Below are 27,300 nucleotides of genomic sequence, written 5' to 3'. Positions count from 1 at the left end.
GGGAGTCCAGAACTAGAGGGCATAGGTTTAGGGTGAGAGGGAAAAAATATAAAAGAGATCTAAGGGGCAACTTTTTCACACAGCGGGTTGTACATGTATGGAATGAGCTGCCAGAGGAAGTGGTAGAGGCTGGTACAATTGCAAAATTTAAGAGGCATTTGGATGGGTATATGAATAGGAAAGGTTTGGAGGGATATGGGCCGGGTGCTGGGACTAGATTGGGTTGGGATATCTGGTCGGCATGGACAGATTGGACCGAAGGGTCTGTTTCCATGCTGTATATCTCTATGACTTATTACACCACCCTTTTGCAATTCACATTGAAGGGCATACAGATCCCTCTTTACTGCAGTATTCTGCAGCCTCTCTCTATTCAAATAACATCCTGTTTTTCTGTTCCTAACTGCCTAATTGGATAAAATCACATTTTCCCACATTAGACTGCATCTGCAAAATTTTAGCCAATCATTTAACCCTTGTACTCTTTATGTTCACTTTCCGACTCAATTATCTATAATCGTGTCATCAGCAAAATTTAGCTTGTGAGCCAGAAGCTCCAGGTTCAAGTCACACTCTCGGTCTCAATGGACAAGGAAGATATGTTTGTAAAGTGGCCAAAAAAAAAATGAGAATTAGCTTGTAAACCTTTCCGTCACACACCAATGGCAGGCCATAACAATTGGAAAGATTGCTTATCAGCCTTTTGATGAAAGAAATTGTAACCTCTACAATTACTACCTATCCATCTAGCTGCAACATGCAAGTAAAAGTGTGTTAATGTTTCAGGTCCAGTAACCCTTCTTCAGAACTGGATCCAAAATGTTAATTCTGTTTTCTCTCCAGAGCTGCTGAGATTTTCCTGCAATTTCTGTTTTTGTTTCTGATTTTGGACATCCACAGTTCTTTGAATTTTTTAAAATTTAAGTGTGTTTGCCAGAACAACTTAGACTTCTTGGTGATTGGGGAGTAGTTGGCTGGTATTCTGGAGCCAATGGTATACTGTTCAATAGGAGTTCTGGTTGAGATGAATTGGATACTTGCATCATTATGCCACCCAGGGTGATGGGTCGTGCTTTGGGCCAAATTTACCTTTGAGCAGACAGCATTTAAGTCCAGAAGCCCTACAGTGTGGAAGCAGGCCATTCGGGCCATCAAGTCCACACCATTGAGCATCCCATCCTATCATTGTAACCATAAATTGCCCGGGGCTGATTCGCCTAACCTACTCATGTTTCAATTGTGGGAGGAAATCCACGCAGACACGGGGAGAATGTGCAAAATACACACAGGCAACCACTTGAGATTGTAACTGAACGTGGATGCATGAGCCAGGGGACTGCTTTGCATTAACTTTGACCACTCCCTGGGCACGGGAGACCCGCACAAAGATGGCCGCCACGGCCGCTCTTCACCGACAGTCCGCATGCGTGATGTAAGCCACACCTACTGTCGCGCATTCCCTACCGTCGGTCAGTTTTCCTTCCGGTCGAAGACGCCTGCAGTCGGAGAGAGCGAGTGCTCAATCTATGACATGAAGATTTAACTGCTATATCTGAAAGTGCGGACAGCCAGAAATCCGCCGCGATGGATATACCGGTTCCTCCTGAAGGTGAATGCTGGAATATACCACTTTGGAACAGAACTTAGGCTGAGAAATTGTTTTTTTTTAAATTGTACTGGAACATACAGGCCCTTTCGTTGCGCCGCTTTGGCCCGATCTGTCTCCTTGTCCGCTCGGAGCATGCGTGTCCGCCCGTATCGGTTCTGCGCCTGCGTGGTATTTCCCTCGGCGGCAGTTGTGCATGCGCAGACTGAGTTCTGCTGAAGTGGGGGTTGGGGTTCTGGGCTGTTAAATATTTCTCAGTGGAGGTGGGAAAGTAGGTATGGGGAGTTTAGGGCTTGTTACCTGGCCTGAGAATCGAACGTAAGATCACCGTCAGCTTCAGAATAATTCTTTGGGAACATTTGTCAAACGTAAACTCCTCCTCCCCCTCAAATGTAAGTCATAGGGACATACAGTATGGAAACAGACCCTTCGGTCCAACTCCTCCATGCCGACCAGATATCCTAAATGAATCTAGTCATATTTGCAAGCATTTGGCCCATATCCGTCGAAGTCTTTGTTATTCATTTACCCACCTAGATACCTTTTAAATGTAATTGCACCAGCCTCCATCACTTCCTGTGGCAGCTCATTCCAAACACACATCATCCTTTGCATGAAAACGTTGCCCCTTAGGTTTAAATCTTTCCCTTCTCATTCTAAACCAATGCCCTCTAATTCTGGACTCACCCCAACCCAGGGAAATTACCTTGTTTATTTACCCTATCCATGCCCCTTATGATTTTATTAAGGTCATCCCTCAGCATCTGATACTCCAGGGAAAACAGCCCCAGCCTATTCAGCCTCTCACTATAGCTCAAACCCTCCAACTTTGGCAACATTCTTGGAAATCTTTTCTGAAAGCTTTCAAGAATCATTTCACAGCTTTCCAGATTGATCAGCTCACAGTCCTATAAAATAATATCTTCTAATTTTAGTTTTGTTTTTCCTCAAGCAAAGTTTTCCTTGCCGCAATGTTCATCTGCAATCCATTTATGTTTTGTACTTTACAAAATATGTCCCTCCTTCAAGAATATAAAGATGTAGAAGACTTGAGACTCTGCCTTATTTCTTCAGTTTCAATCTAACTTTCACTGATACATATGTTTCTATCATTTGCAAAAATATCATTCCCACTGAAACTTAACCTATGATGTTAAAAATTTCACAACACCAGTTTATAGTCCAACAGGTTAATTTGAAAGTACAAGCTTTCAAAGCATTGCTCCTTCAGGTAGCTACCAACACCTCCACATCATGGTTAACCTATGATGTTGCACAAGAAAGTATTAATAATGTTTAGATTTCCCAGATAGTAGTACAGGGAGTCTTTAATGGATGGGGAAAATTTGCTTTACAGTAACCAAACTGGTCAAGAGGGATGGTTGGATGGCATAGGTTACCTGTTGACAAAAGGTATTCTTTGTTCAAAGAGTCATCGCAATGTCAAGTACCATTACAGACTGGAACATGAAAAAAAATCATGTATTGCTTTAAGAGATTAGGCTTTTCAAATAGGGTGTCTGCCAGACTAAGTGGCACTATTCAGAGTGCTGTGAAATGCTGGCACATTGAATTTGATGGAGGAAAGTAGGAAGACTTTCTATTTTGGTAGGAAGAATCAATAGGCAAGATATTATTTCATAGAGACAGAGAGAGAGCGCGCGACTCCAAAAACAGTGCATGCAGCAAGGAAGTAGCTACATATTTGTGTTCACGAAACACAAAATGTTAATATGCAGATGCAGCAAATGGAATGTTTACCTTAGTGGGATTGAGTATTAAAAGCAGGAAATCCTTGTTACAACTGTATATGTGTAGGTGAGGCTGGAGTAGCATGTGCAGTTTAGGGTGCTATATTTAAAAATGGATATACTGGTATTGGAGACAGTGCTAAGAAGATTCAGTGGGCTGATTCCTGGGATGAGGGCATTGACTTATAATGAACAACTAAACAGGTTAGGCCTTTTTTCATTAGAATTTAGAAGACTGAGAAGTAATCTTATTAAAATGTAAAAGATTCTGAAGGGACTTGACAGCATAGGTATTGAGAGGATATTCTCACTCATGCTAGGCACCATAATAACAACACAGAATGTTGATTTAAAACTGAGGCACATAGGAATTCTCCCACAAAGTCATGAATGTTGAAATTCTCCACCTCGGTTGTGAAGGTTAGGTCACTGAAAGAGTTTAAAGAGATGGGCAGATTTTTGAAATTTCAAGGTGTTGAGGGCTATGGGAACCGGCATGAAAGCAGATTTGAGGCTTGGTGTAGATCAGCTATGATCTTGCTTAATGGCAAAGCAGGCTTGATGGACCGAATAGCCTACTGCTCCTATTTCACATGGGCTTATGTTACCTTCGTTGATGGAAAATTACTGTTGCCATATCCCTATAAGACTGACTGTTTTGAAAGTTATCCATTGTTCATAAAACATATTGGCTATCCTAAGCGCACTAGCATGTACATAGAAACAAACTGCTGTAGATACTGGAAATATTGAATAACCAAGCAACATATGTGGAGAGAAAAGCAAAGCTTTTCAAGTTAAAGACCTTTCGTCAGAATTTAACTCTCTTAATCTGATTTGTTGGTTGAATGGTGAAGGTAGATTAGGGCACAGAACTCATTACAAACAACACAAGCCTAACATCTTAGGTTGACTGCAATCATGAGAGAGTCCCTGTATTCAGAGTTGGAGTTTTTCAAATGCGAGGGCTCCAAGTTTCTATGACATTGTTCAGAGACTTCTCTGTCCGAGAGAAAAGTCTGTCTGTCTATCTATCAATCATGTTTGGCAAAGCTGTGCTACTTTTACTATACTATAATATACTCAAGGTTCTTTTTTTTTAAATAGATTTTTTTATTGAACATTTAACATTTTTACAAGTTTACAAAATAAACAAGTATAAACATTGATATACAATTAAATCTTAAATAAATAATAATCAAAATTTAACTAAAGAAAAATACCAAGAGAAAAAAAAAAACTCAACTAACTACTAATCTAACCTACAACTAACCAGAGTGTATAATTAAGTCTCTTACATTATTCAGATAAGAAAAAAAACTGACGGATAACACAGAAATTGGGTGGTGAGATACATGCTCGGAATTATTAACATCAAATGTAACAAAACCCATATTCGTGCGGGATTCCTCTCCCAAGGGGCCCCGGACCAGCCAGATTCGCCATCTCAATTAAATAAAAGCCCTTGTTAGGATGGCCGAAATATCTGTATTTATATAATTCAAGAAGGGCTGCCATATTTTATGGAATAATTCGGTCTTTTGGTGCACCATATTTGTAAGGAAATCAAGGGGAATACATTCCATAATTAATTTGTTCCGTAGTTTTTTTTTGTTGGTCTAAACATAGCCCGGAGTCCATGCGGGGTCAGTCGGTTCCAAGGACATGCAGGTCCTTGGCCGCCTCCATCGCCAGACTATGACAACACAACGCCTGGAGGAAGAGCACCTCATCTTCCGCCTAGGAACCATCCAACCACAAGGCTCCCCCAAGTCCCTCCTCCCTACCTTTTATCTCAGCCTGCTTGGCACACCCTCCTCATTCCTGAAGAAGGGCTTATACCCGAAACGTCGATTGTCCTGCTCCTTGGATGCTGCCTGATCTGCTGCGCTTTTCCAGCAACACATTTTTAAGCATAATTAAGCATAATTAATCTGTGCCAATTTGAAAGTCCAGGGGGGCCCTCAGTCACCCAGTTTACCAAAATATTTTTCCTTGCACAGAAAGAATAGAAAATTATCTCTTCCCGTGCATATCTAGGGAGGGTAAGTTTTTGAAAAGCCCAAAAGGAGAGATACAGGGTCCACTCTAATTTCCGTTCCTAAGATTTCTGTCAGAGCACTTGCTACTTTAGTCCAATATCTACAGATCTTATGACAGGTCCACAGGCAATGTACAAGAGTGCCCAGCTCTATTTTACATTTGGGACACATTGGAGATACTCCTGCCTTAAATTTTGCCAATCGAACCGGTGCTATATGGGCCCTATGAAGTATCTTCAGCTGAATAGCCTGAGTACTGTTGCCGATGGTAATTCTTGCGTTTTCCCAAAAGTCATTCCACGTTTCTATAGAGATTTCTAGTCCCAAATCCTGATCTGTCCATATCTCCTGATACTTCATCATGTAGTAAATGATAAATAGTACTGACGGAAGATACCCCCATTGGTCATAGCACTCTACATTCTCTCTCTGATTTATAAAGACTATCTAATAATGTAGTCTTCTTCTGTATGTAATCTCAAATTTGGAAGTATCAAAAGAAGTCTCATTAGGTAATCTGAATTTCTGACACAGCTTTCAAAAGACATCAGGACCCCTTCTTTAAATAGATCCCCTAAACAAGAGATACCCCTGGATCTCCAGAGTTTGAAACTGGCATCTGTAAACCCCGGTTAAAATCCCCATTCTCCCACTATCGGAGCATAGGGGGATGTTTTATGTGAGTTGCCCTCATCCCAAGCTTTAATTGTGTTTAGTATTATAAGGTTTTTACAGTGATCCGTAATGATTTTCCTCTTGCCTGAAAATAAAAGGTTAATAAGTGGGCATTTTACTTGAGAAGCCTCAATGTCCAGCCAGATTGATTGCAGGTCAGACAAGACTGAATCGGCTATGTAACTTAATAGGGATATTTCCTAAAATCTGGGAAATCCAATCCTCCCCTTAGCTTTGGAAGCTGTAGCTCCTTCAGCTTAATGAGGGGCCGTCTATGGTTCCAGATAAAGGACCCCAATCAGCCATATAATTTACGTAGTGCCAGCCTTGGCAGCATCACCGGAAGCATTCTCATAGGGTATAAGGTGGAGGAGTTCAAAACTAGGGGGCATATTTTTATGGTGAGGAGAAGGATTTAAAAAGGATTTGAGGGGCTACTTTTTTTTTAAATGCAGAGAATGCTTAGTGTCTCAAATGAACGGCCAGACGATGTGGTGGATGACAGTCACAACAGTTAGAAATTTAAAATGTATTTGGATAAATGCATGAATAAGAAAAGTTTGGAGAGATATGGGCCGAATGCAGACAGGTGGGGCTAGTATAGTTTGGGAAACTTGGTTGGCATGGACCAATTGAACCGCTGGGTCTGTTTCCATGCTCTATGACTGAATGGCACCCATATACACAAACAGTCAAGTGGGCTGCTTTGTCCTTGTGGATGTCAAGCTTCAGTATTGTTCGATGTCCAGGCAAGTGAGGAGTATTCCATCACGCTCACTGACTTATAGCTTGTAGATGGTGGGCAGGCTTTGGGGGTCAGGTAAGTTACTGGCAGCAGGATTGCTTTCACCTGCTCTTGTGTGTCCTTCTTTATGTAATAGAATAATCTTATTACTGCAGTCAGTTTTACTTTGTGTTTTGAAAATGTACAAGCAATATTTATAATGGCCTAGATAATGTAGAAACATTTTTCAAGCTAAAAATACTGACATGCAGTACCTGAGTAGAATACAAGTACTGTGCTGAGGCTTTACATTGTAGTAGTCAAAAAATAATCAGGGTTGCCGTGTTTATTTAGTTCCATCGCAAGATTCACATTTGGGAGACTACAGAGGAAAGTAATAATTGATTCCAAATGTAATGGGCATATGAAGCTGATTTCTACAGCTTAAAGACAATGTAATTATGGAGTGGAATGGAATGAAACATGAAAGATGGTAGAAATGTAAGCTAAATATGACTATTTGTTGCTCACGAATCAGTCTTCTGTACACTAGGAAAACAAAACGCAGACTGGGTGACCGTTTTCTGGAACACTTATGTTCTGTCCTTATAAGTTACCCTGAGTTCCAGTTGCCTGCCACTTCAATAAGCCACCATGTTCTCTGGCTAAAATTTCTGTTTCAGGCTTGCTGCAGTGCTCCAGCAAAGCTCCATGCAAGCTGAAAGAGTAACAACTCATCTTCCACTTAGATTTCTTACAGTTTCAGAACTCAGCACTGAGTTTAACAATTTCAGCGTATTGAACACCCTGTTTCTTGTTTATTGCCTATTTGCACAACCCCAAATCCTGTCATGAAGTGATTTGTTTTCAGCACAGTGAACACATTTTCAATTAACCATTAATCCACCATCACCTATCTAGCTTTTTTTCTCAACTTACTATCAACAATCCCTTTGTTTACCTACCTTTTTCTGTCTGGCATCTCTGTCCACTCTCACATCCCTGCTCCCCACAAACATCAGTTGAAATTACACGTTTTCCTAGCTACTTCTAATTCTGAACTCAATGTTAACTCATTGATTCTCCCCACGGATACTACTGGACCTGTTGAGTTTCAGTTTTTATTTGTTTCAGCTGTCCAGCATCAGCTGTTCTTTGTTTTATTAGATATAACTTACAGATCTGGCTAAGATGGCAGAAGGGAGACAAACGTTCTATTATCTATCTAAGATAAAAAATTACATGATACTAAGATATCATCCAGCAGGTTTATTTGAAATCACAGGTTTTCGGAGCAATGTTCCTTCAGGGACTTCACCTGATGAAGGAGTGTTGCTCTGAAAGCTTCTGATTTCAAATAAACCTGCTGGACTAAAACCTGGTGTTGTGAATTTTGACCTTGTCCACCCCAGTCCAATACTGGCATTTTCACATCACTATCTTTCTAAGACAGCATAATGGGTAACTTTAATTATTGTAGATCTAGCTGGATAAGTATGATATTAGAAGTTTTCTAAAGGAACAAACCTCAAAAATTGCCCAAAGTGTCTAGCTTCAAATCAGTGCCTCAGCCACATTTTGAATGGGAAGTTGGACTTTCAAACATTGGCCTTTTTAGAATCAGCTAATTCTTCTACAAATACTGATGTATGGTTGATAGATGAGCAGTTTGTATGGTCCAAACAAAATTTGAATGTAAGGTGAATTAAATAAAAGATTCACATTTATCTAGAGCCTCCTTCAAGCTGTACAGGACATTGGTTAGGCCATGTTTGGAATATTGCCTGCAGTTCTGGTCTCCTTCCTATCGGAAGGGTGTTGTGAAACTTGAAAGGGTTCAGAAAAGATTTACAAGGTTGTTGCCAGGGTTGGAGGGCCTGAGCTATAGGGAGAAGCTGAATAGCCTGGGGCTGTTTTCCCTGGAGCTTCAGAGGTTGAGGGGTGACCTCATAGAGGTTTATAAAATTATGAGAGGCTTGGATAGGATAAATAGACAAAGTCTTTTCCCTGGGGTGGGGAGTCCAGAACTAGAGGGCAGAGGTTTAGGGGAAAGATATAAAAGAGACCGAAGGGGCAACTTTTTCACGCAGAGGGTGGTACATGTATGGAATGAGCTGCCAGAGGAAGTGGTGGAGGCTAGTATAATTGCAACATATACAAGGCACCTGGATGGGTATATGAATAGAAAGGGTTTAGAGGGATCTGGGCCAAGTGCTGGAAATGGGCCGAGATTAGGTTGGGATAGCTGGTTGGACAAAAGGGTCTGTTTCTGTGCAGTACATCTCTATGGTTGTATGACTTCTCAATACTTCATAAACATACCTGGTTCATATATTGTTGCTCTTTCTTTGTCATTGGATCGAAATACTGGAATTTTTTTTATTCATTCAAGGGATGAGGGCATCGCAGGGTAGTCCAGTAATCATTGTCTGTTCCTAATTGCCCAGAGGGAAGTTAGGAATTAAGACCCACATTACTGTCGTATGTCGGCCAGAGGACAAAATTGACCAGATGGATTTTACCCGACAATTGACAATAGATTCATGCCTTTCGTTAGACTCTTGACTTCGGATTATTTTTATTCAATTCAAAATCCACCATTTGTTGTGGTAAGATTCAAACCTGTCTCCCCAGAACATTACCAACATCTCTGGAATATTAGTCCGGCAATAATACCATTGCCTCCCTGGTGAATTGCAAGGATGCCTATCCAAAAGTAATGCAATAGAGGGTGTCAGGTCACCGGTATCACCTTGACGCAACTAGGGATTGGCAACAAATGCTGGACTTGTCAGCACTGGCCACAGCCTAAGAATACTTTTTTTAAAAAAATTACTTGTTTTGAGATGCATTGGTATTAGGTTCTTTTCCTGAGGTTTCACACTCGAGATACAATTCACACACACCAACATCTGCAAACAGTTAAAGTTTATTAAAGCCTGTACAAGGTAGGTGACCCCTTTGACCTTCTTTGTAGGCGTGCGAAGTCGAATCAAAGAGGCACTAAACAAAGAAAACACACCCCCTTTTTACAGGTCAGTTGGTAATGCTCACAGATACTCTGCCCTACTCTATTCTACTTTGTAGAATAGAATCCATTCATAGAAACCCTACAGTGTGCAAACTAGCCATTCAGCCCATTGAGCCCACACCGACCCTCAAAAGAGAATCCCTCCCTGACTCTCCCCCTGGTTTTTCCATGGCTAATACATCTACCCTGCACATCTTTGGGCTGTGGGAGTAAACTGGAGCACCCAGAGGAAACCCACGTAGAGACGGTTAGAATATGCAAGCACCACACAGACAGTCGCCTGAGACTGGAATTGAACCTGGCACTGTGAGACAGCAGTTCTAAGCACTGAGTCACCGCAGTTTGCCAGTCTACTCTGTTCCAGCGTACACCGCAGAATTGCAACAATGGGGGCTAATTTTCTATCACCATTTTGAGTGCAATTGGGTATGGGTAGTAAATGCTGGCTTCCTCAGTGACACCCCATCCAACTAGCAATGGCAACATTTCAACTAGCATTTTAAAAATATCTCTTTCCTGGTACATGACTCGTGAGAGATTAGTATGCACATACAGTAAATGATTTAGGAAAGCAAATGGAATTTTGGATTAATTGCAAAGGGGTTCAAATGTAAAGGGCTGGGACTATTGCATAGAGGATAGATGAGACCATATTTAGCGTTCTGTGCACAGTTTTGGTCTCCTGTAAGAAATTACATAACGTCATTGGAAACAGCTCAGAGAAGCTTCACTTTTCTGATTTCTGATAAATCTTGTGAAGAAAGATTATATTGAAAGATAAAGGTCATGAATCTGTACCCCTTCCCCAGAGAACAGTGGAGGCAATCTTTAAATATCTTTAAGGTAGATGTTGATTAACTCCATTGTTAGTCAAGAATCTAAGAGTAGTGGGGGGTAGATGGGGAAAAAAGGAGTTGAGGTCACAATCAGATCAGCGATAACCTTATTGCATGGTGCGACAGGTTAATAGTACTGATCTATTTCTGCTAGTTTGTAAGATGTATGACAATGTTTTTTGTCACCTGAACTATATATAATATATTATCTATATAATATCAGGTCTAGCATGATTTGGTTTAACCACAACATTTTCAATGGCAAAGAAAATATAGACATAGTCTGGATATTAATAATGTATTTCTTGTTGCAGACCAGGAGTTGAGGAATGTCATCGACAAACTTGCACAATTTGTGGCCCGGAATGGCCCTGAATTTGAGAAAATGACAATGGAGAAACAGAAAGAAAACCCCAAGTTCTCTTTTCTGTTTGGAGGCGAATACTATAATTATTACCAGTACAAACTGGCAATCGAGCAGCAATGTAAGTGTAAAAACAACATTCAGATTTCAAAGATAATAAAGCTATAGAGTTACTAAGAAAGAAGCCACGAACTCTCACTCGGTTATCTTAAGATTTACAGGTCACTCCATTTAGATTTGATACTTAATTATGGAAATTAAAGTTTGGTGGGTTGCTTCCATTCCTCCTTTCCACACAGCACCTTACTGAGAATATATGCATGCATATATTATCATTATTTTGATCTGTTTAAAAAGTGTAAAGGGGCAGCTTTTATTAAGTGAGAGATAAGAAAAAATTCCTACTTAACATTAGCTGACAAATAATGCCAACATAGTGATATAATAATGTCTAGCTTTACAAGGCAATGAAAGAATCAGACTTGACATTGGGAAATTTGATTGTTTGGCCAGTGTAATTATCATGTCCCAGTCACAGACAATAGGCTCAATTAATGCTTGCAACCAATTCATGGCAGTTATTTTCCAGGATATGCAACTAACAAATTGCTTTATTTTTTAAACAGTTAGTAAGCAACAATTGTAGTGTATTCTCTAATTTCTGTTTTCCAAAGTATTTAGGTTTGACATCGCTGAGTTATCAGCGGCTTCATGCATATGGAGAAGTAATAAAACAGAATTAAAGGCATGAGATGTCTATTTCATTAACTTTTGAAGGTGTATTCTGAAGCAAAAAGCTGGGACTCTTTTTCTCAAAGGAAGATTTTTTTAATTAGGAAAGATATAAAAGAGATTAAACAAACTCGACATTTCTCAGTGAAAAATTCTATTGGCTGAGATCAGGCAAGTCTAATAAGATGTATGCATAAAAGATTCAAACTGTTTGGGAAATGGACGTTATTATTAGAAACTTACATTTATCTGATGCCTTTCACAAAGTGAAGATATCCTAATGAAGGTTTTTTGAAGTGTAGCTATTACTTAATTTAAGTAATATTTCTGCAGTTTTTAACAGCAAGGTTCTATAATCAATAAAGAATAACTGAATTATCTGATTTTGGGTGTTGGAATGAAGCTTAAGTTGCTAATTGGAATAAATGATCTAATTTCATGTTGCACATTGTGTTCCATATTCTACTGTTTAAAATTGGCTGTACATTTAACATTCTTGAGGGAAATGCACCATGTAGGAAGAAATCTCCTCCATGTTAACACAGGATGGCAGTAAAAAGTTGGACTGCTGCTTAGAAGGTAGAGAAATTGAGGATTACGTGAACAAAGCTTGTGGACTTGTCTGGGATCTCTCAATCCTACGTCGGTTAGGCTTCTAAATAAATTGTAGGTTTGTGTAATTTTACAGGCTCTTTCAAATGCTAAAATTGGTCCTGGCATGTTAACATAGTAGGTATTCTCTCTAGTAAGAGAGAATCTTAACTATCTCCTTGACATTAAATGATATAATCATTGCTGAATTCCACCAACATTTTGGGTTACTATTATTGAACTGGACCACTTATTTACCTATTGTGGGAATTCAGCGGCAAGCAATTCAACTCTTGACTTCTCAAAGCTTGTCTATGATCTACAAGGCAATGGAATACTGTCTGCCTGCCTGGATGAGTACAGCTTTACAATAAAAAAAACCCTGACATCAGCCAAATCACAGGAGCCCAATTGTCTGGCACTCAATGTACCTCTTTAAACATTCACTCTCTCCATTACTGATGCACTGTTGTAGCAGTTTGCGTTGTCTCCAAGATGTATGCAGCAACTAACTAAGCTTCCTTCAGCAGCAGGACAGAAGACATTTCTTTGTACATGATGAAACAAATGAATGTTCAAACTGGTCTATCTTCTCCAATCAACGCAACTGTAGAACACAGCTTTCTGTACTGACTGAAACAAAGGGACGGTATATCTCACGTAGCTCAGACAGATGCAGCTTTTGAAGATTTAGCTACACAAAAAGCAGCATTTCCATACCTGTGACCTCTACCATCTAAGAAAGCAAGTTTAGTAGATACATGAGAACACCATATAGGCAAGATCCCCATCAAATCCCACACCATACTGATTGAAACTATATTGCTATACCTTCATTGTCACTGTTCTAAATTCTGGAATGTCTTTCCTGATAGCACTGCGAGTATCTACGCCAAATAGACTGCAGTGATTCAAGAAGGCAGCTCACCACCATCATTTTCCGGACAATCAAAAGTGGGCAATAATTGCTAGCCTAGCTGGTGATGCCCACATCTCTTGAATGAATGAAACCAATTCCATGCTTTTTTTCAAAAGTTTCTATTATAATCAGAGAGTTGCTGGTTTAAACTTCACTGCAAAACTGCAGCATACTCACAATCTCGGCTGACATCAGCACAATGTTGTGGGCATTGCACCATTAAGATCTTGCAGTTCAGAGAAGATTTTAAAGCAGTTTTCTAATGTCTCAGATGTATGATCAAAGCTTCAAACCAAGACAGAGAGATCTCCTTGGGTTTAACTAACATTTGTCATTCAACTAATTCCACTAGAAACCACTCCTTTTGATCTCCTTTTAGAGAAACGTGCAAATTAATGTTCTGCATAGGGCGAATGCATTTGTTAATTGTTGTTGCAAAGCTCTTGTCAATTTCTTCCTCCCCATTGGCTTCATATCTGTCAAGCATATTTAAGTGTAGAATTTGGAGTTATTTGAAAAGGTGGTGTTAAGATATGATCTTTAACTTGCACCATTTTTCAATGTTGTGATAATTTTTAAAAAAGTGTTGGCAAGTTGTATCATAGCCTGTACCTGGTGATCAAAATTGATTTTGTTCTGTGCAGACTATCACATTTGCTTACTGCAGACAGTGATTCCCTATCCCTGGTATTAGCTGACAAAACTACTTCAAGCACAAAGCAACTCACCATTTGCATTTAGCACTTTAGTGCAAAGTTCTAGATATTTGTTTGGTTCACCTGATCTCTTGGTCACTCTTAATGTCTAAAATTGTTTTAATGTGACCAGAAACCTCTGACTAGCTGACTTTGACACAACTGACTTCTGATCTTCTCAGCTGACAGTCAAGATAAAATCCTGAACTGAACATGAGAAACTAATTTGATGGCATTGATTTAAACCAATGCCCAAAAAAGTTTTGACCTGCAAATCAGTGTAGAATACTATTCCCAAAGGTTAATATAATTGTTCCAAGGCAAAGCATGTGCTCAGCTTACAGTAACCAGGCAGATTGTTTACTATATAACTTAATCATGATGCGTTCAATGCTAGAACTAAAAGCAGAAACTCAAGTTTAGCAGAATCTGTGGTGAGAGAATTGATGTTTCAAATGTGCGATGACTTAATTCTGTTTCTCTCCCCAAATGGTGCTACACTTGCGGAGTTTCTTCAGCAATTTGCTTTTATTATTTTCAGTACTAGGATCTTTGAAGCTAACTTGATTTGATTAAATCGTTATTCTGTGGTTTCTTTAAAATGTTAAGCCAGCAATTTAGCTCACTCAGATTAAACATAGTCAGGTAGCTGGCAAAACAAAATCCAGAAGTACAAAGGGGAAGATTAAGTAATTTATTTCAACCAATCTGTACACCAGATTCCACAAATAGAAATGGGATAGCCAGATCATCTGCCTTTAGTGCCATGTTTTCAGCGATAAATATTGGCCAGACCCCCTGACAAAGTCCCCTTCTCATCAAAAAATTACCATAGGACCTTTTATGTTACTTTATGTGAACTCAGAATATCCTGCCTTAGTGTACTGTGGTGTGATTGGACCACATCTGACACCTATGCAACAGTGCTGTTAAGAAGGTGTGTGGCCCCAAAAGTAAGTTGTGTAATTCTTATCTATTCGTATATTTTTCTAACCATCTGAAACATGACACAGTTTGAACCAAATGAACCAAATAGCAACATGAAAAACTACTCAGAATTTGACAAATGCCATTGAGAAAATAGTAAATTGTAGAACAGAGTGTTCTTCCTGATATTGAAATATATGTTCCTGATAAGTAGAAGGTGTATTTCCTGAGACAAAATTGCTTCTGTTCCTAAAGCAACATTTTTACTGTGCAATGCTGGGAAAATGTGTGGTTTGGTGTGGTGCTGAGTCATGTAGCTTAGAAATGATCTTTAATCTGCCTTTGCAAATCATTAAATCCATTAAATTTTTCATGTATCCTGCATCTCTGGAGAATTGACAGGAAAACTCGAGCATCCTTGGACTTATTAAAGGCGAGTTAATCAGAGTGAGACTTAGTCAGATTCTCACTCCAGATTGGATGTCTGGCAAAATTCGTGTTCAGATAGGTATCTGTTGAGCTCAAGACTGAACAGCTGTGACCTTACTTGGAGAATGACTGCTTCCTGAGACATCCAAGGACCCTCACTGGCTTGGGATCTGGATCTCAGAATGGGCTTTGGAAAATAAAGATGACATAAAGACATACTGACAGAATTCAGTCTGTTGTTCACTCTGTGATGAATAACATGAAGTGATGGATTTTTTAAACATTTAACTTCTGTGTATTCTTTTTGCAGTGTTGTGTAATCCATCGGGGCAGGAAAGTGAACCTCCAGCTGCAGCCTCTGTGCCAGCTCCAATTCCAGCCCCAGTTCCACCCCCTGCCTCCACAGCTGTGCCAGTCCCAGCTCCTGCCCCAACTCTAACTCAGCCACCCACACCTCCAGCTCCTGGCCAGCCACAGTTAGAGGAGCTGATTCAGCAGAGTGTATGGAACCTACAACAGCAGGAACAGCATCTCCTCGTGCAAAGACAGGTCAGTCCCAATACCTGGCAGTGATAAGACCAGGCCCCAGCAAAGATAACATTACATTGTCCTGGCATTTTATAAACTCAGTTATGTATTTGAGTGTCTCACTTAGGATCTTGAGCTTTTGACTATGTCACTGAATACTCCTCATTTGAAACAATCTGCTGTCTGCTTTGAGATAAATATTTCAATTTCCATTAATAGGAGGAATTCAGATAAAGGATAGTAGAGATCCAAAATTCTGTTCCACTGATGCTGTTGTTGATCGAAATTTTCAAGACTGTGGCTGATAAATTTCAATAAGACTAAGACATAGAAACAGAATTATGTTGCTTGTCCGAACAAATCGGTTCTACGAGTCAGAGATTATGGCTGATTGGATAAACCTTAACTCCATCTTCCTCTCCTTTTCCCATGACTCTTAATGCCCTTGTAGCCTTTACCCATTTTAATAATATTCAGCTCTTCTATTTTTCCTACCAAAGTGCAAAAACTTGCATTTTTCCACATTATATTTCATCTGCCATGTTTTACCCACTTGATTGTCTGTATCATTCTAATTCCTTGTGCCACCCTCACCACTTGACCTTGGACTTGCGTCTTCCACAAACTTAGCAATAGTGCATTCACTTTCATTATCCAAGATATTAATAAATATTGTAAAGAATTGTAGCCTCAGCAGTGATAACTGTGAAACTTAACTAATTAGAGGTTGCCATCTTGAAAATATCCCCTTTATCTCATCTCTTTCTTCTGTTACTTAGCCAATCCTCTATCCATACTAATATACTGTTATGACACGGCTGTGAACCCTTTGGTTAATTAAACCAAACACCCAGACAAGCTCACCTCGCCTTGTAATCTGTTAAAATATGAGTGATTGACAACTCCCAAATTCCACTATTTAGGGAAAATAATGTCAATTTATTTCTTAACTCTAAAAGTGAACATTAAACAACAACTACTCACAACTCTAAGCCCCCCTTTCTCTTAACCGCTTATTACCTGCCTCCAATTCTATTACAAGAAACTGTTCCAATAAAACACATACTAAAATTATATCAGTTAATTTCAAAACCATACAGTGGCTGTCATCTTTCTTCTTCCGGCTGAAGATCTCCCTGGGTCATCATCTTTCTTTTACTATGAATATGTTTCATATGAAAAGTTACCTTTGATAGAGAGTGTTTTCTAATTTCATCGCTCTTGAAGGCAGTTGCTGTGTCTGATTTTCAAAATCTCTGCTTTTTTTATATCCCCAACATTGGATTGTCTCATTGGTTCAAGGTTGGCAAAAAACAATAAATTCAAACTCGCTTAGGTTTTAATATCCTGGGCATATTTTAAACTGGTTAAATTTGAGTTGTCAAAACAGCGACCAACTCTGGTATCTATTTCACAGGCAAATATTACATATTTTGAATTTTCCAGTACACTCTGAGACTGCTCTTGTAAGGTCTCAGTGCAGAACAGTATTCACTTTCTCTTAAAGGTACAGTACACGCCTTCAATTTCATAACAATACTACCTACTGCACCATGTGTTCTTATCTTATTAAATAACCTAACGTGTGATGCTTTACCAATCCAAACATGTTATATTCACTGCTTCTCCTTTATCTATTCTGTTTGTTACCTCTTCAAAGAATTCTAATACATTTGTCAGGCATGATTTATCCTTCGTGAAGCCATGTTGATCCTCTTGATTATATATTTCTAGATGCTCTGCTGTTGTAACCTTTATAATAGACTCTCACATAGTTTCAATATCAGGTGTTAAACTAACTGACTTGTAGTTAAGTGTTTTTGTCTCTTTCCCTTTTTTAAAGAAGATACATACTAAATTACCCGTAGTGTTAGGTGCAAGGGTAAATGTAAGGGAATGGGTTGCTCTTCGGAGGGTCGGTGTGGACTTGTTGGGCTGAAGGGCCTGTTTCCACACTGTAGGGAATCTAAGAAATCTAAGATTGAAGGGTATCAAGAGATTCAGGTTAACAACAATAATTTATACAGTAAACTTAAAAAAAACTGTGGATGCTGGAAATCTGAAACAAAAACAGAAATTTCTGGAGAAGCTCAACGGGGTATCTGTGGAGAAGAAGAACAAGAGTTAATGTTGCATGGTGAATTTTGACCCTACTTCAAAACTTCAGAATCAATCTGAAGTTCTGCTGAGCTTCTCCAACAGTTTCTGTTTTTGTTGCCCATATACAATGCCTTTCACATAGTAAAGCAGCCCAAAGTGTTTCTCAGAGCATTATCAAACCAAAGTCAGCAGAATCATGTTTTTAAGGCATTACCTAACTGCATGATGAAACCTGACTTAAGAGGTTGAATGGCCTAATCCTGGTCCTTTGTACCAGACCACTTTGGCCCAGCCCATGGAATAACAGGACAGTACACAATCAGAAGCAGGTTTGGCAAGGATTGGTATATCTCTAACCAAATAAGAAAGAGAAAGTGGGAAGTAGTCTACTTGGACTTTTGTAAGGCTTTTGGTAAGATTCTGCAAGGGAGACAGATGGCAAAGGTATTGGCTGAGTGACAGGAAGCAGAGTGTGATAGTCGAGGGATGTTTTATGACTGGATAAACAAGGCAAAGCAAGGGAATACATGATGAATGGTGAGACCTTGGAAAGCACTGACTATCTGAGAGAACTTGCTGTGCATGTACATTGGTCCAAATAAAGTATCAGGGCAAGTGGATAAAGTGGCCGAGAAGGCATATGAAATACTAGCTTCTTTTAGTCAAGCCATAGAATTTAAGAGCAGGGAGGTTATTTTGAAACTGTATATAGCATTGGTAAAGACACAGTATTATAAAGAGTAATACAGCACAGGAATAGGCTCTTTGGCCCACCAAGCCTACGCTGAAACATGGCACTTTTCTAAACTAAAAACCTTTCACCTCTATGTGATTCTTATCCTTCTATTCCAGCTTATTCATGGATATGTCAAGCTGCCTCTTAAAATTTGTCACCATAGTATCTGCTTCTACCACCCTCTGGCAGTGCATTCTAGGCACTTACACCCTCTGTCGAAACAACCTGCCTCTCACATTTCCTTTAAATGTTCCCTCTTTTCCCGTAATAATTGACATTTCTACCCTGGGGAAAAAGATTCGGTGATAATCCATACCATCCATCCTTCCCATAATTTTGTAACCTTCGATCAGGTCAGCCCCTCAGCCTTGACATTCAAATGAAAACAAACCAAGTTTATTCAATCTCTCCTCATGATTAATAATCTCTGTACCAGGCAACATCTTGGTAAACCTTTTCTGTACTCTCTTGAGAGCCTCCACATCCTCTGGTAGTGTTGCAACCAGAACTGTTTGCAATATTCCAAATGTGGCTTAAGTAAAGTTTTGTACAACTGCAACGTGACTTGCCAAGTTTTGAGCTCTCTGCCCTGACTGATGAACAGGTGACCGTCTTATCCACTAATGTTGCCACTGTCAGTGAATATGGCCAAGTATGCCTCTGTATGTTGATGCTTCTAAGGGTACTGCCATTTACTCTATACTTCCTTTCTGCATTCGATCTTCCAAAATGCATCATCTTGCATTTTTCCAGATTAAATTCCATCTGCTTTTCCCTGCCCAACTCTCCAGCCTATCTATATCTTGTTGTATCCTCTGGCAGTCCTCCTCACTATCCACAGCTTCTCTAATCTTTGTGCCGTCTGCAAATTTAATAATCATACCACCTACATTTTCCTCGAATCATTTATAAACATACACAGCAAACAACGAGACCCAGCATTGATCCCTGCAGAACCCCAAAAGTCACTGTTCTCCAGTCAGCAGAACACCCTTCTATTGCTACTGTCTTCTATGACCCAGCCAGTTCTGTATTCATCTTACCAGCTTGCCACATATCCCATTTGACTTCCCTTCTGTATAAACGTGCCATGAGGGACCTTGTCAATTTCACTAAAGTTCATGTTGACAGCATTCACTGCGCTATGCTCATCATCATCTTTGTCACTTCCTCAAAAAAACTCAATCAAGTTTGTAAGACATGATCTCCCCCACACAAAGCCATGTTCCTATCACTATTAAGGCCATATTTTTCCAAATAGGAGTTAATCCTGTCCCTAAGAATCTTCTCCAATAATTTCCTTATCACTGAAGTCAGGCTCACTGGCCTGTAATTTCCTGGATTATCCCTGTTGCCCTTCTTAAACAAAAGTGCAACATTGGCAATTCGCCAGTGCTTTGGGACCTCTCCTCTGACACCATAGGATACAACGATTCCTACAAGGCCATAGCAATTTCCCTCCTTGACTCCCACAATATTCTGGGATAGATTCCATCAGGTCCTGGCATTTGGCTACTTTAATGCTTTCAAAACACCCAGCACCACCGCCTTTTTTTATATTGACATGCCCTAGAATGTCTAGATTCACGATCCACCTTGTCCTCCTTTGTGAATACCAATGTAAAATATTTGTGAAGGACCTTGCCCACTTACTCTGGCTCCAAGCATCAATTCCTTCATTTGTCCTTTAGTGGTTTTACCCACTTCTTAGTTACCCTCTTGCTCCTTATATCTGAAAAAACGCATTGCGATCTTCCTTAATCTTGTCTGCCAAACATATTTCATGATTCCTTTTTAGCCTTCATAATTCCTTGTTTAAGCTCTTTCCTGCTTTCTTTATATTCTTTGAGGGCTCTGCCTGACTTTAGAAAACTTTACATGTGCCCTCTTTTCCTTTTTGACTAAACTCACAATTTCTCTTGTCATCCGAGGTTCCTGAATTTTGCGTTCCTTATCCTTCATTTTTATAGAACATGTTGGTCCTGAACTCTAATAAACTGTCCTTTAAAAGATCCCCACATGATTTGGATTTACCCTCCAAACAGCTGCCCCCAATCTACATTCTAATGTTATGGTAGTTAGTGTTCCCCAATTTAATACTTTCACTTGAGGACTACTTTATCCTTATCCATAAGGTCACTGGTCCTGAAATGCTACCCTACTGAAACTTTGATCATGTGGCTGGGATCATTCCCCAATATCTGGTCTCGTGTGGCCCATTCCATAGTTGGGGTATTTAGATATTCTTCGAAAAGCCCTCCTGGATGCACCTAACAAATTCGACACTCACATGGACACAGATGGGCATACACACTTGCGTACACTCTATGGGACTCCGAGTCAATATGTGAAGTTAAAATGTGAGTCTTCAAATCTGAAGTTGGGGAAAGTTAAAATCGTGCAACACAACAACCCTCTTAATTTCGCATTTTTCCTCAGTCATTTCACTAGCTGACCCTCTGCTCTAGATCACACCTCCCTGCCACTCTAGTGTAAATCCTTCCAGGTGACATTAGCAAACCTCCCTGCTAGAATATTGGTTCCCTCCAGTTTAGGTGCAACATATCCTTGTACAGGTCCCAACTTCTCTGAAATACACCTCAATGATCGACATATGTGAAGCCCTCCCTCCTAAACTAGCCAAGTATTTAATTGTACTGTTTTCCTATTTCTAGCCTAATTGGAACATGGCATAGGGAGCAATCCCTAGATTATAATCCTAAAGGTCCTGCTTTTCAAATTACTGCCTAACCTGAACTCCTTTTATGTGACCTCATCATACTATCTGCCTCTATTGTTCGTACCAGTGTGTAACTTGACCTCTGGCTGTGTTTCCCCTCCCTTTTGATGTCCTGTGTGTGCTCAGAGACATCCTTGATCCTGGCATGGACACAACACACCATACTGGAATCTCTTTTGAGGCGAAGAAGCATTATCTGTGTCCCTGACTATAGTGTCCACTATTACTACTGCCCTACAGCACTTTGATCCTCCCTGCTGTACAACAGAGCCAGTTGTGATGCCACCACTTTGGCTGCTGTTGCTATTCCCTGTTAGGATCTTCCCAATGGTATCCAGCATGGTGTATTTGTTGAGAGGGGGATAGCCAAACTGGATTCCTGCACTGTCTGTCTGCCCCTTCTAGTGGTCACCCATCTGTCTGCCCGAATATAGGGTGTGATCATGTCTCTAAAACTATTCGAGGAGAAAGTGAGGTCTGCAGATGCTGGAGATCAAAGTTGAAAGGTGTGATCATGTCTCTAAAACTATTGCCTATGACACTATTCTAAAACCTTATGGATATGAAAATGTTAATGGAAATTGAAACTAAACAAAGAAAATCACCTATCCAGGAGCCATTCTGTCCAAAAGGTCACTTTAGAACTTTGTGACAAATTGGCGTTCCCACAATCTTCCCTGTGTGATTGGATCAAGGTGAGGCTGCTACTCCAAACTCGCATGATGACTGCACTGACTTTCCCAGCATCCTCCTTGGTCAACTCTCACCAGCGCCCTCTGTGTCCATTCTAGAATCCACATTACAGAAGGGATGTGATTGCACTGGAGAGGATGCAGAGGAGATTTACCAGGATGTTGCCTGCGTTGGAGAGTTTCAGATATGAAGGGAAATTGGACAGACTGAGGTTGAGGAACAGAGGATATATAGAGGGGACATGATTAATATGTATAAAATTATGGGGACAGAGACAGGGTAGATAGGAAGGAACGTTTTCCCCTTGGTGGATCGATCAATGACTGGAGGCATAAATTTAAGATCAGGGTTAAGAGGTTTAGAGGTGATGTGAGGGAAAAATCATTTCACTGGTGACAATCTGGAACACGCTGCCTGGAAGAAATATTTAGACATACACTTGCAATGCCAAGACATTGGCACGCAAGGCTATAGCCCAAGTGCTTATTACAAAAAAGGGGGATTAGTATTCGGTGGTTGTTTTTGACGAGCACAGACTTGATGGGCCCTTTCTGTTCTGTAGACCTCTCTGACTCTCTGGAAGGTGATGAATGGTGAGTTTAAAAAAAAACAGTTTGAGATGTGGCCCTTCAGAACTGATATTGATTGTTTTTCTGTCATTTTTCTTGTCATTTGATTCTTTGTCTATTTAATGATGCTTTTCAATTTTTATCTAGGAACAAATAACTGCAGCAATTGCCTTGGCAATGGAGCAACAAATACAGAAGCTCCTGTCAGAGACACAGCTGGACATGACTGAATTTGACAGCCTATTACAGCCCATTATCGACAGTTGTACCAAAGATGCCATTTCAGTACGGTGCTTCTTTTATTGACTTGATTTGAACTTGCATACAGACACTGTATTCAACAGAGATTAATGTTGGCTCTGGGTCTTGGGGATGAAAATTCCAACCCTGCATAATCTAATGTTTCGTTACTAATGCTTGCTACTTACAAATTCACAAGATGTAGTAAAGGGGAAACATGTAATACTAATTCTGTTGTAGCTGGCACGGTTACAAATGTTTCTGAAAGTCTTGATCCTTGGTTTGTCCTGGGTTATCTGACATCAATAAAGGCAGTAGTATGGTTGTTTGGAGAGAGGCAAAAATTTCGCTTCACCAACCAGGGATGCCTGGAATGACCTTGTACACGTGGACTTTGAGTATAGGTGCTGATGGCAGTGACAATGATCATAGTTTCCCATCTACACTCAAATGTGGGTTTTCACATGAAGAATGGTCACCATGCCTGATTTATGAAGAAAGTTTTTTGTCTCTGGAACAATGCTCCATTTGTGATGCTAGCTGTAAGAGTGGTCAGATAAAGGCAAAAAAAAACTAGTACATAATGAGAAGTAAAATTTTGCCACTTTATTTTGAGCATCAGCAGTGTATTAATGGGTGGCAAATTAGATCTGTGGGACTGCAGCAGCAAAGCGTTTTGATTTTCTTTTGCTCTTTGTTCATGAAGGAATTACAAAACATGAGTGTGCCACTCCACAACACTGATAAGAAGAACACAGACACCCTCAAGATAGCCAATTGCAATCACATTGCAGAAGGGGAGGTACAGCTGGGGGTTAGATACTGCTTTCTTTTCAGTGATGAGCATACTTCTCGAACAATATCTATATTCTGTAAGACAGTGTAAATCAAAACATAATGAGGACTTGTAAGTACTGTCATAATTGGTGGCAATTTTAATCTTCACATAGATTGGGCAAATCAAATTGTCAAAAGTAACTTTGAAGAAATACTCAGGACATTTTCTTAGAACAGCCTTCTGAAACCAAAATAAAACAAAGAACTGAAATTGCTGCAGAAACTCAGCTGGGCTGTCAGCATCTGTGGAGAAAATGAAAATTAAGATTTTAGGTCCAGTGACTCTTCTTCAGAACCTTCGACTTCTGCAGCTAATCAGGAAACCAGCTATTTTGAACTTGATATTATGTAATGAATAATAAATGGTCCTAAGGTAAAATCAATCACAACTTGATAGAAAATCAAACTTGCGTATAAACAATAAGACATAAAGACACAAAGTTCACTAAAGTAGTCTGGAAATAACTTCAGATAAGATGGATAAGCAGTTACAGAATTTTGGGAGTTAGTTCATAGCTTTTAATAAAAATATATTCCTTTGAGAAGGAAAGATTAAATGGGAATAATTTGCTATCCATGAGTATCCAAGGAAATTAAGAATGGTGTCAAAATGAAAGAAAAGGATTATAATGTAATGACAATTAGTGGTAAGATTGTGAACATCTTATAAACCAGCAAAGGATGATATTTTTAAAAATAAGAAATTAAAACTTGAGTAAACCAACAAGAAACAGAAAATCAGTCAATAAAGTATAACAAAGAAAAAAGAATAGCTTAAGTAAATATTGGTCCTTTAAAGGATGAGACTGAGGAGTTCATAATGGGAAATAAGGAAATGGCAGAAAATGTGCAGAAGCATTTCATAAATCTTCACAGTTGAAGGCACAAAAAGCATTCCAAGAATAGTAAAAAAAAATCAAAAGACAAGACTAAAAGAGGAACTCAAATGCATTACTGGAGGAAAAAAGACTTATAAAAATTAAGGGAGATAAAGACTGAACCTGATGGTGTGAATCCTAGGGTCTTAAAAGAAGTGGTGGCAGACATAGTGAATGCATTGGTTATGATATTCCAAGATTCCTAGATTCAATAAATTGGAAAACTACAAATGTAACAGCTCTGTTGAAGAAAGGAGGGAGATGGAAAGAGGAAGCCATGGCTAGTTAGCCTTATATTTGTCAGTGGAAATCAGGCTGAATCCATTATTTAGGAAGTAGTAGCAATGTGTTTGCTACTAAACTGTCCTTTGGGCAATAAATGTTCGCTAACCAGTGACGATTTTATGAAAAGGAAATACTATTGGGTAAATTAATTCGAGTTTTTTGAGGATGCAGTAGCAGTGTAGATAAAGCACTACTTGATATGCATTTCCAAAAGGTATTCAGTAAGGTGCTATGTAAGTGGCTACTACACATGATGTTGGGATTGATGTATTAGCATGGACAGAGGATGGTCTAACTATTGGGAAGCAAAGAGTGTGGATAAATAGAATTCCACAGAGATCACTTCTGGGGCTTCATATGTTTACAATTTCTATTAATGATTTCGATGAATCAACAGTTTATATTGTAGCCAAGTTTGCTGATGAGCAGAAAGATAGGAAAGCAAGTTGTGATGGAAACATAGTTGGATAGATTGATTAGGCAGATGTTTAGCATATGGAGAAAATATGGAAATAGACTGAGAGATTGCAACAGTTCAAAAGAATCTGTATAAATCATAAAACAGTGAGCGTGCAGATACACCAGTTAATTAAGAAGGCAAATGGAATGTTATCCTTTATTGAAGGGGATTATAGTATAAAAGTAAGGAAGTCTTGCTACAACTGTATAGATCATTGGTGAGATTGTAAAGAGAACACTTTACGTTTTTGGCCTCGTTATTTAAGAAGGGATGTACTTGTATAGGAAGCAATCAGAGAAGGTTCACTGGGTTGTTTCCCAGGGTAAATTGGTTTTCTTATGAAGAAAAGTTGAGTAGTTTGGATCTATACTTTTTGAAGATGTGATTGTATTAAATCTCAAGATTCTGAGTGGGCTTGACAGGGTAGATTCTGAACAGATGTTTTCCTTCGTACAAGAATCTAGAAATAGGATACACCTTTTCAGAACAACAAATCTCAATTTGAAGATGGAGATGAAGAAACATTTCTTAAAAGTGTGTTCATATTTGGAATTTGCTATCCGAGAGAGCAGTAGACACTGGGTCATTGGATTGACTCAACAATGAGTTAGACATATTTTCAATCTGCAAGTGTTAGACCAGGCAGGAAAGTGAAGTTAATGTCATAAGTAAAGGGACAGAGCGTTATCCTACTGCTCCATTTTTGGCTATGCTTTTGATGTGTGGTAGTGAACTTTAATTCTGATTTTAGAACATTTAAGATTGGAATATCTTACCTCACAATTGAGGCAGTCAGATGTAGTCACCAAACTTATTGATTAATTTATAATTGGTACCACTAATCATCTAATTGCACTCAATCGAACATGTTTTAGTGTATCCGCTTCCTCCCTGCCATGTTGTTAAGTTATCTCATTCATTCCCATCAGTATCACCTGTGACAATGCCAGCCTTCAACATTTTGCCCTTGTTAAATAACTCCGTGATCTCTCCAGTCATGATCCAAGTTGGAAGGAAATCTAGAAATGTGTAGCTGGCTATTTTTTATGGTTTAGGTGAATATGATGTGAAGTTATCATGTGCAAGCATTGTCCTTGATCAGAATTATTGTTATGATCTTGAATGTTCCTAGATTATACATTGAATACTACTTGGTCAGTGATTTATTGGTGCTTGGCCAACTTGGGAAGATAGGCTTAGTCCGGTAGTAGAGTTCATTAACATGTCTTTCTTTTGGTTGTACAAATCTAATTCCTATAAGTGCAGGTGGTCTTTACCTTACTTTTGTACTGCCCTGCAAGCATCGAACTTGGAGCAGCCAACTTGTTTTCAACCTGCAATGAACTTTTGTTGTGTGACTTAGAGGGAACATTGGTCACCACTCATGTAATTTTTAGCCTGCTTCCCAGCTGTAATGTTGTGTATCTGAAATGCTAATGTAAAGGCTAAATTAGGTGTGTGAAATAGCTTTGGAAGGTTTGTGCATCCTAGTGGTGTTGCAGTCTGGACAAGGCATTCTTGCTTGTTTAGTATTTTAACTGGTACAAGGGAGAGATGTCCCTGACTGTTGAACTGGAACAGCTTGAATCCCTAACTGTAATGATTGTGAGTGTCCCTACACCAGAAGGACTGTAGCTGTTTGAGAGCCTTTTCCAGGGCAATTAGGGATGAGCAGTAAATGTTGGCCCAGCCATTGGCCAAATCCGATAATAAATTAAGTGGGACACTACTGAAAACCGAACCATGAAAACAGACAGAATTAAAATATATGCAAATACCCATCTCCGTCATTCTCTTCCCATTAATGCAGTGTCATTTTACTGTTTTTTTTAAAAGTCAACATTAAGGTCACAATAAAAACAAAGATTTTGATGTGTTTTATTTTTGATGGGTGCTGTTGGAAATGTTTCAT

At 39.4% G+C, this 27,300-nt stretch overlaps 1 protein-coding gene across 3 annotated transcripts in view; it reads left to right on the top strand.

Annotated features, from left to right (window-relative positions):
- The first annotated feature begins 1,479 nt into the window (after positions 1-1,479).
- The window catches only part of LOC122565133 (calcium homeostasis endoplasmic reticulum protein), a 67,751-nt gene continuing 41,930 nt past the window's right edge, over positions 1,480-27,300 (top strand). For all 3 annotated transcript variants that reach the window (XM_043720795.1, XM_043720794.1, XM_043720792.1), the window contains exons 1-4: positions 1,480-1,609; positions 10,980-11,150; positions 15,633-15,871; positions 22,836-22,973. In XM_043720795.1, the coding sequence (XP_043576730.1) occupies positions 1,585-1,609; positions 10,980-11,150; positions 15,633-15,871; positions 22,836-22,973 (573 nt within the window). In that variant the 5' untranslated portion in view covers positions 1,480-1,584. The remainder of the gene's footprint in view (positions 1,610-10,979; positions 11,151-15,632; positions 15,872-22,835; positions 22,974-27,300) is intronic.

Source organism: Chiloscyllium plagiosum, chromosome 31 (assembly GCF_004010195.1).
Source record: "Chiloscyllium plagiosum isolate BGI_BamShark_2017 chromosome 31, ASM401019v2, whole genome shotgun sequence".
Lineage (NCBI taxonomy): Eukaryota > Metazoa > Chordata > Chondrichthyes > Orectolobiformes > Hemiscylliidae > Chiloscyllium > Chiloscyllium plagiosum.
The sequence above is the reverse complement of the archived record's forward strand: the minus strand, read 5'-3'. Positions and strand labels throughout refer to the sequence as shown.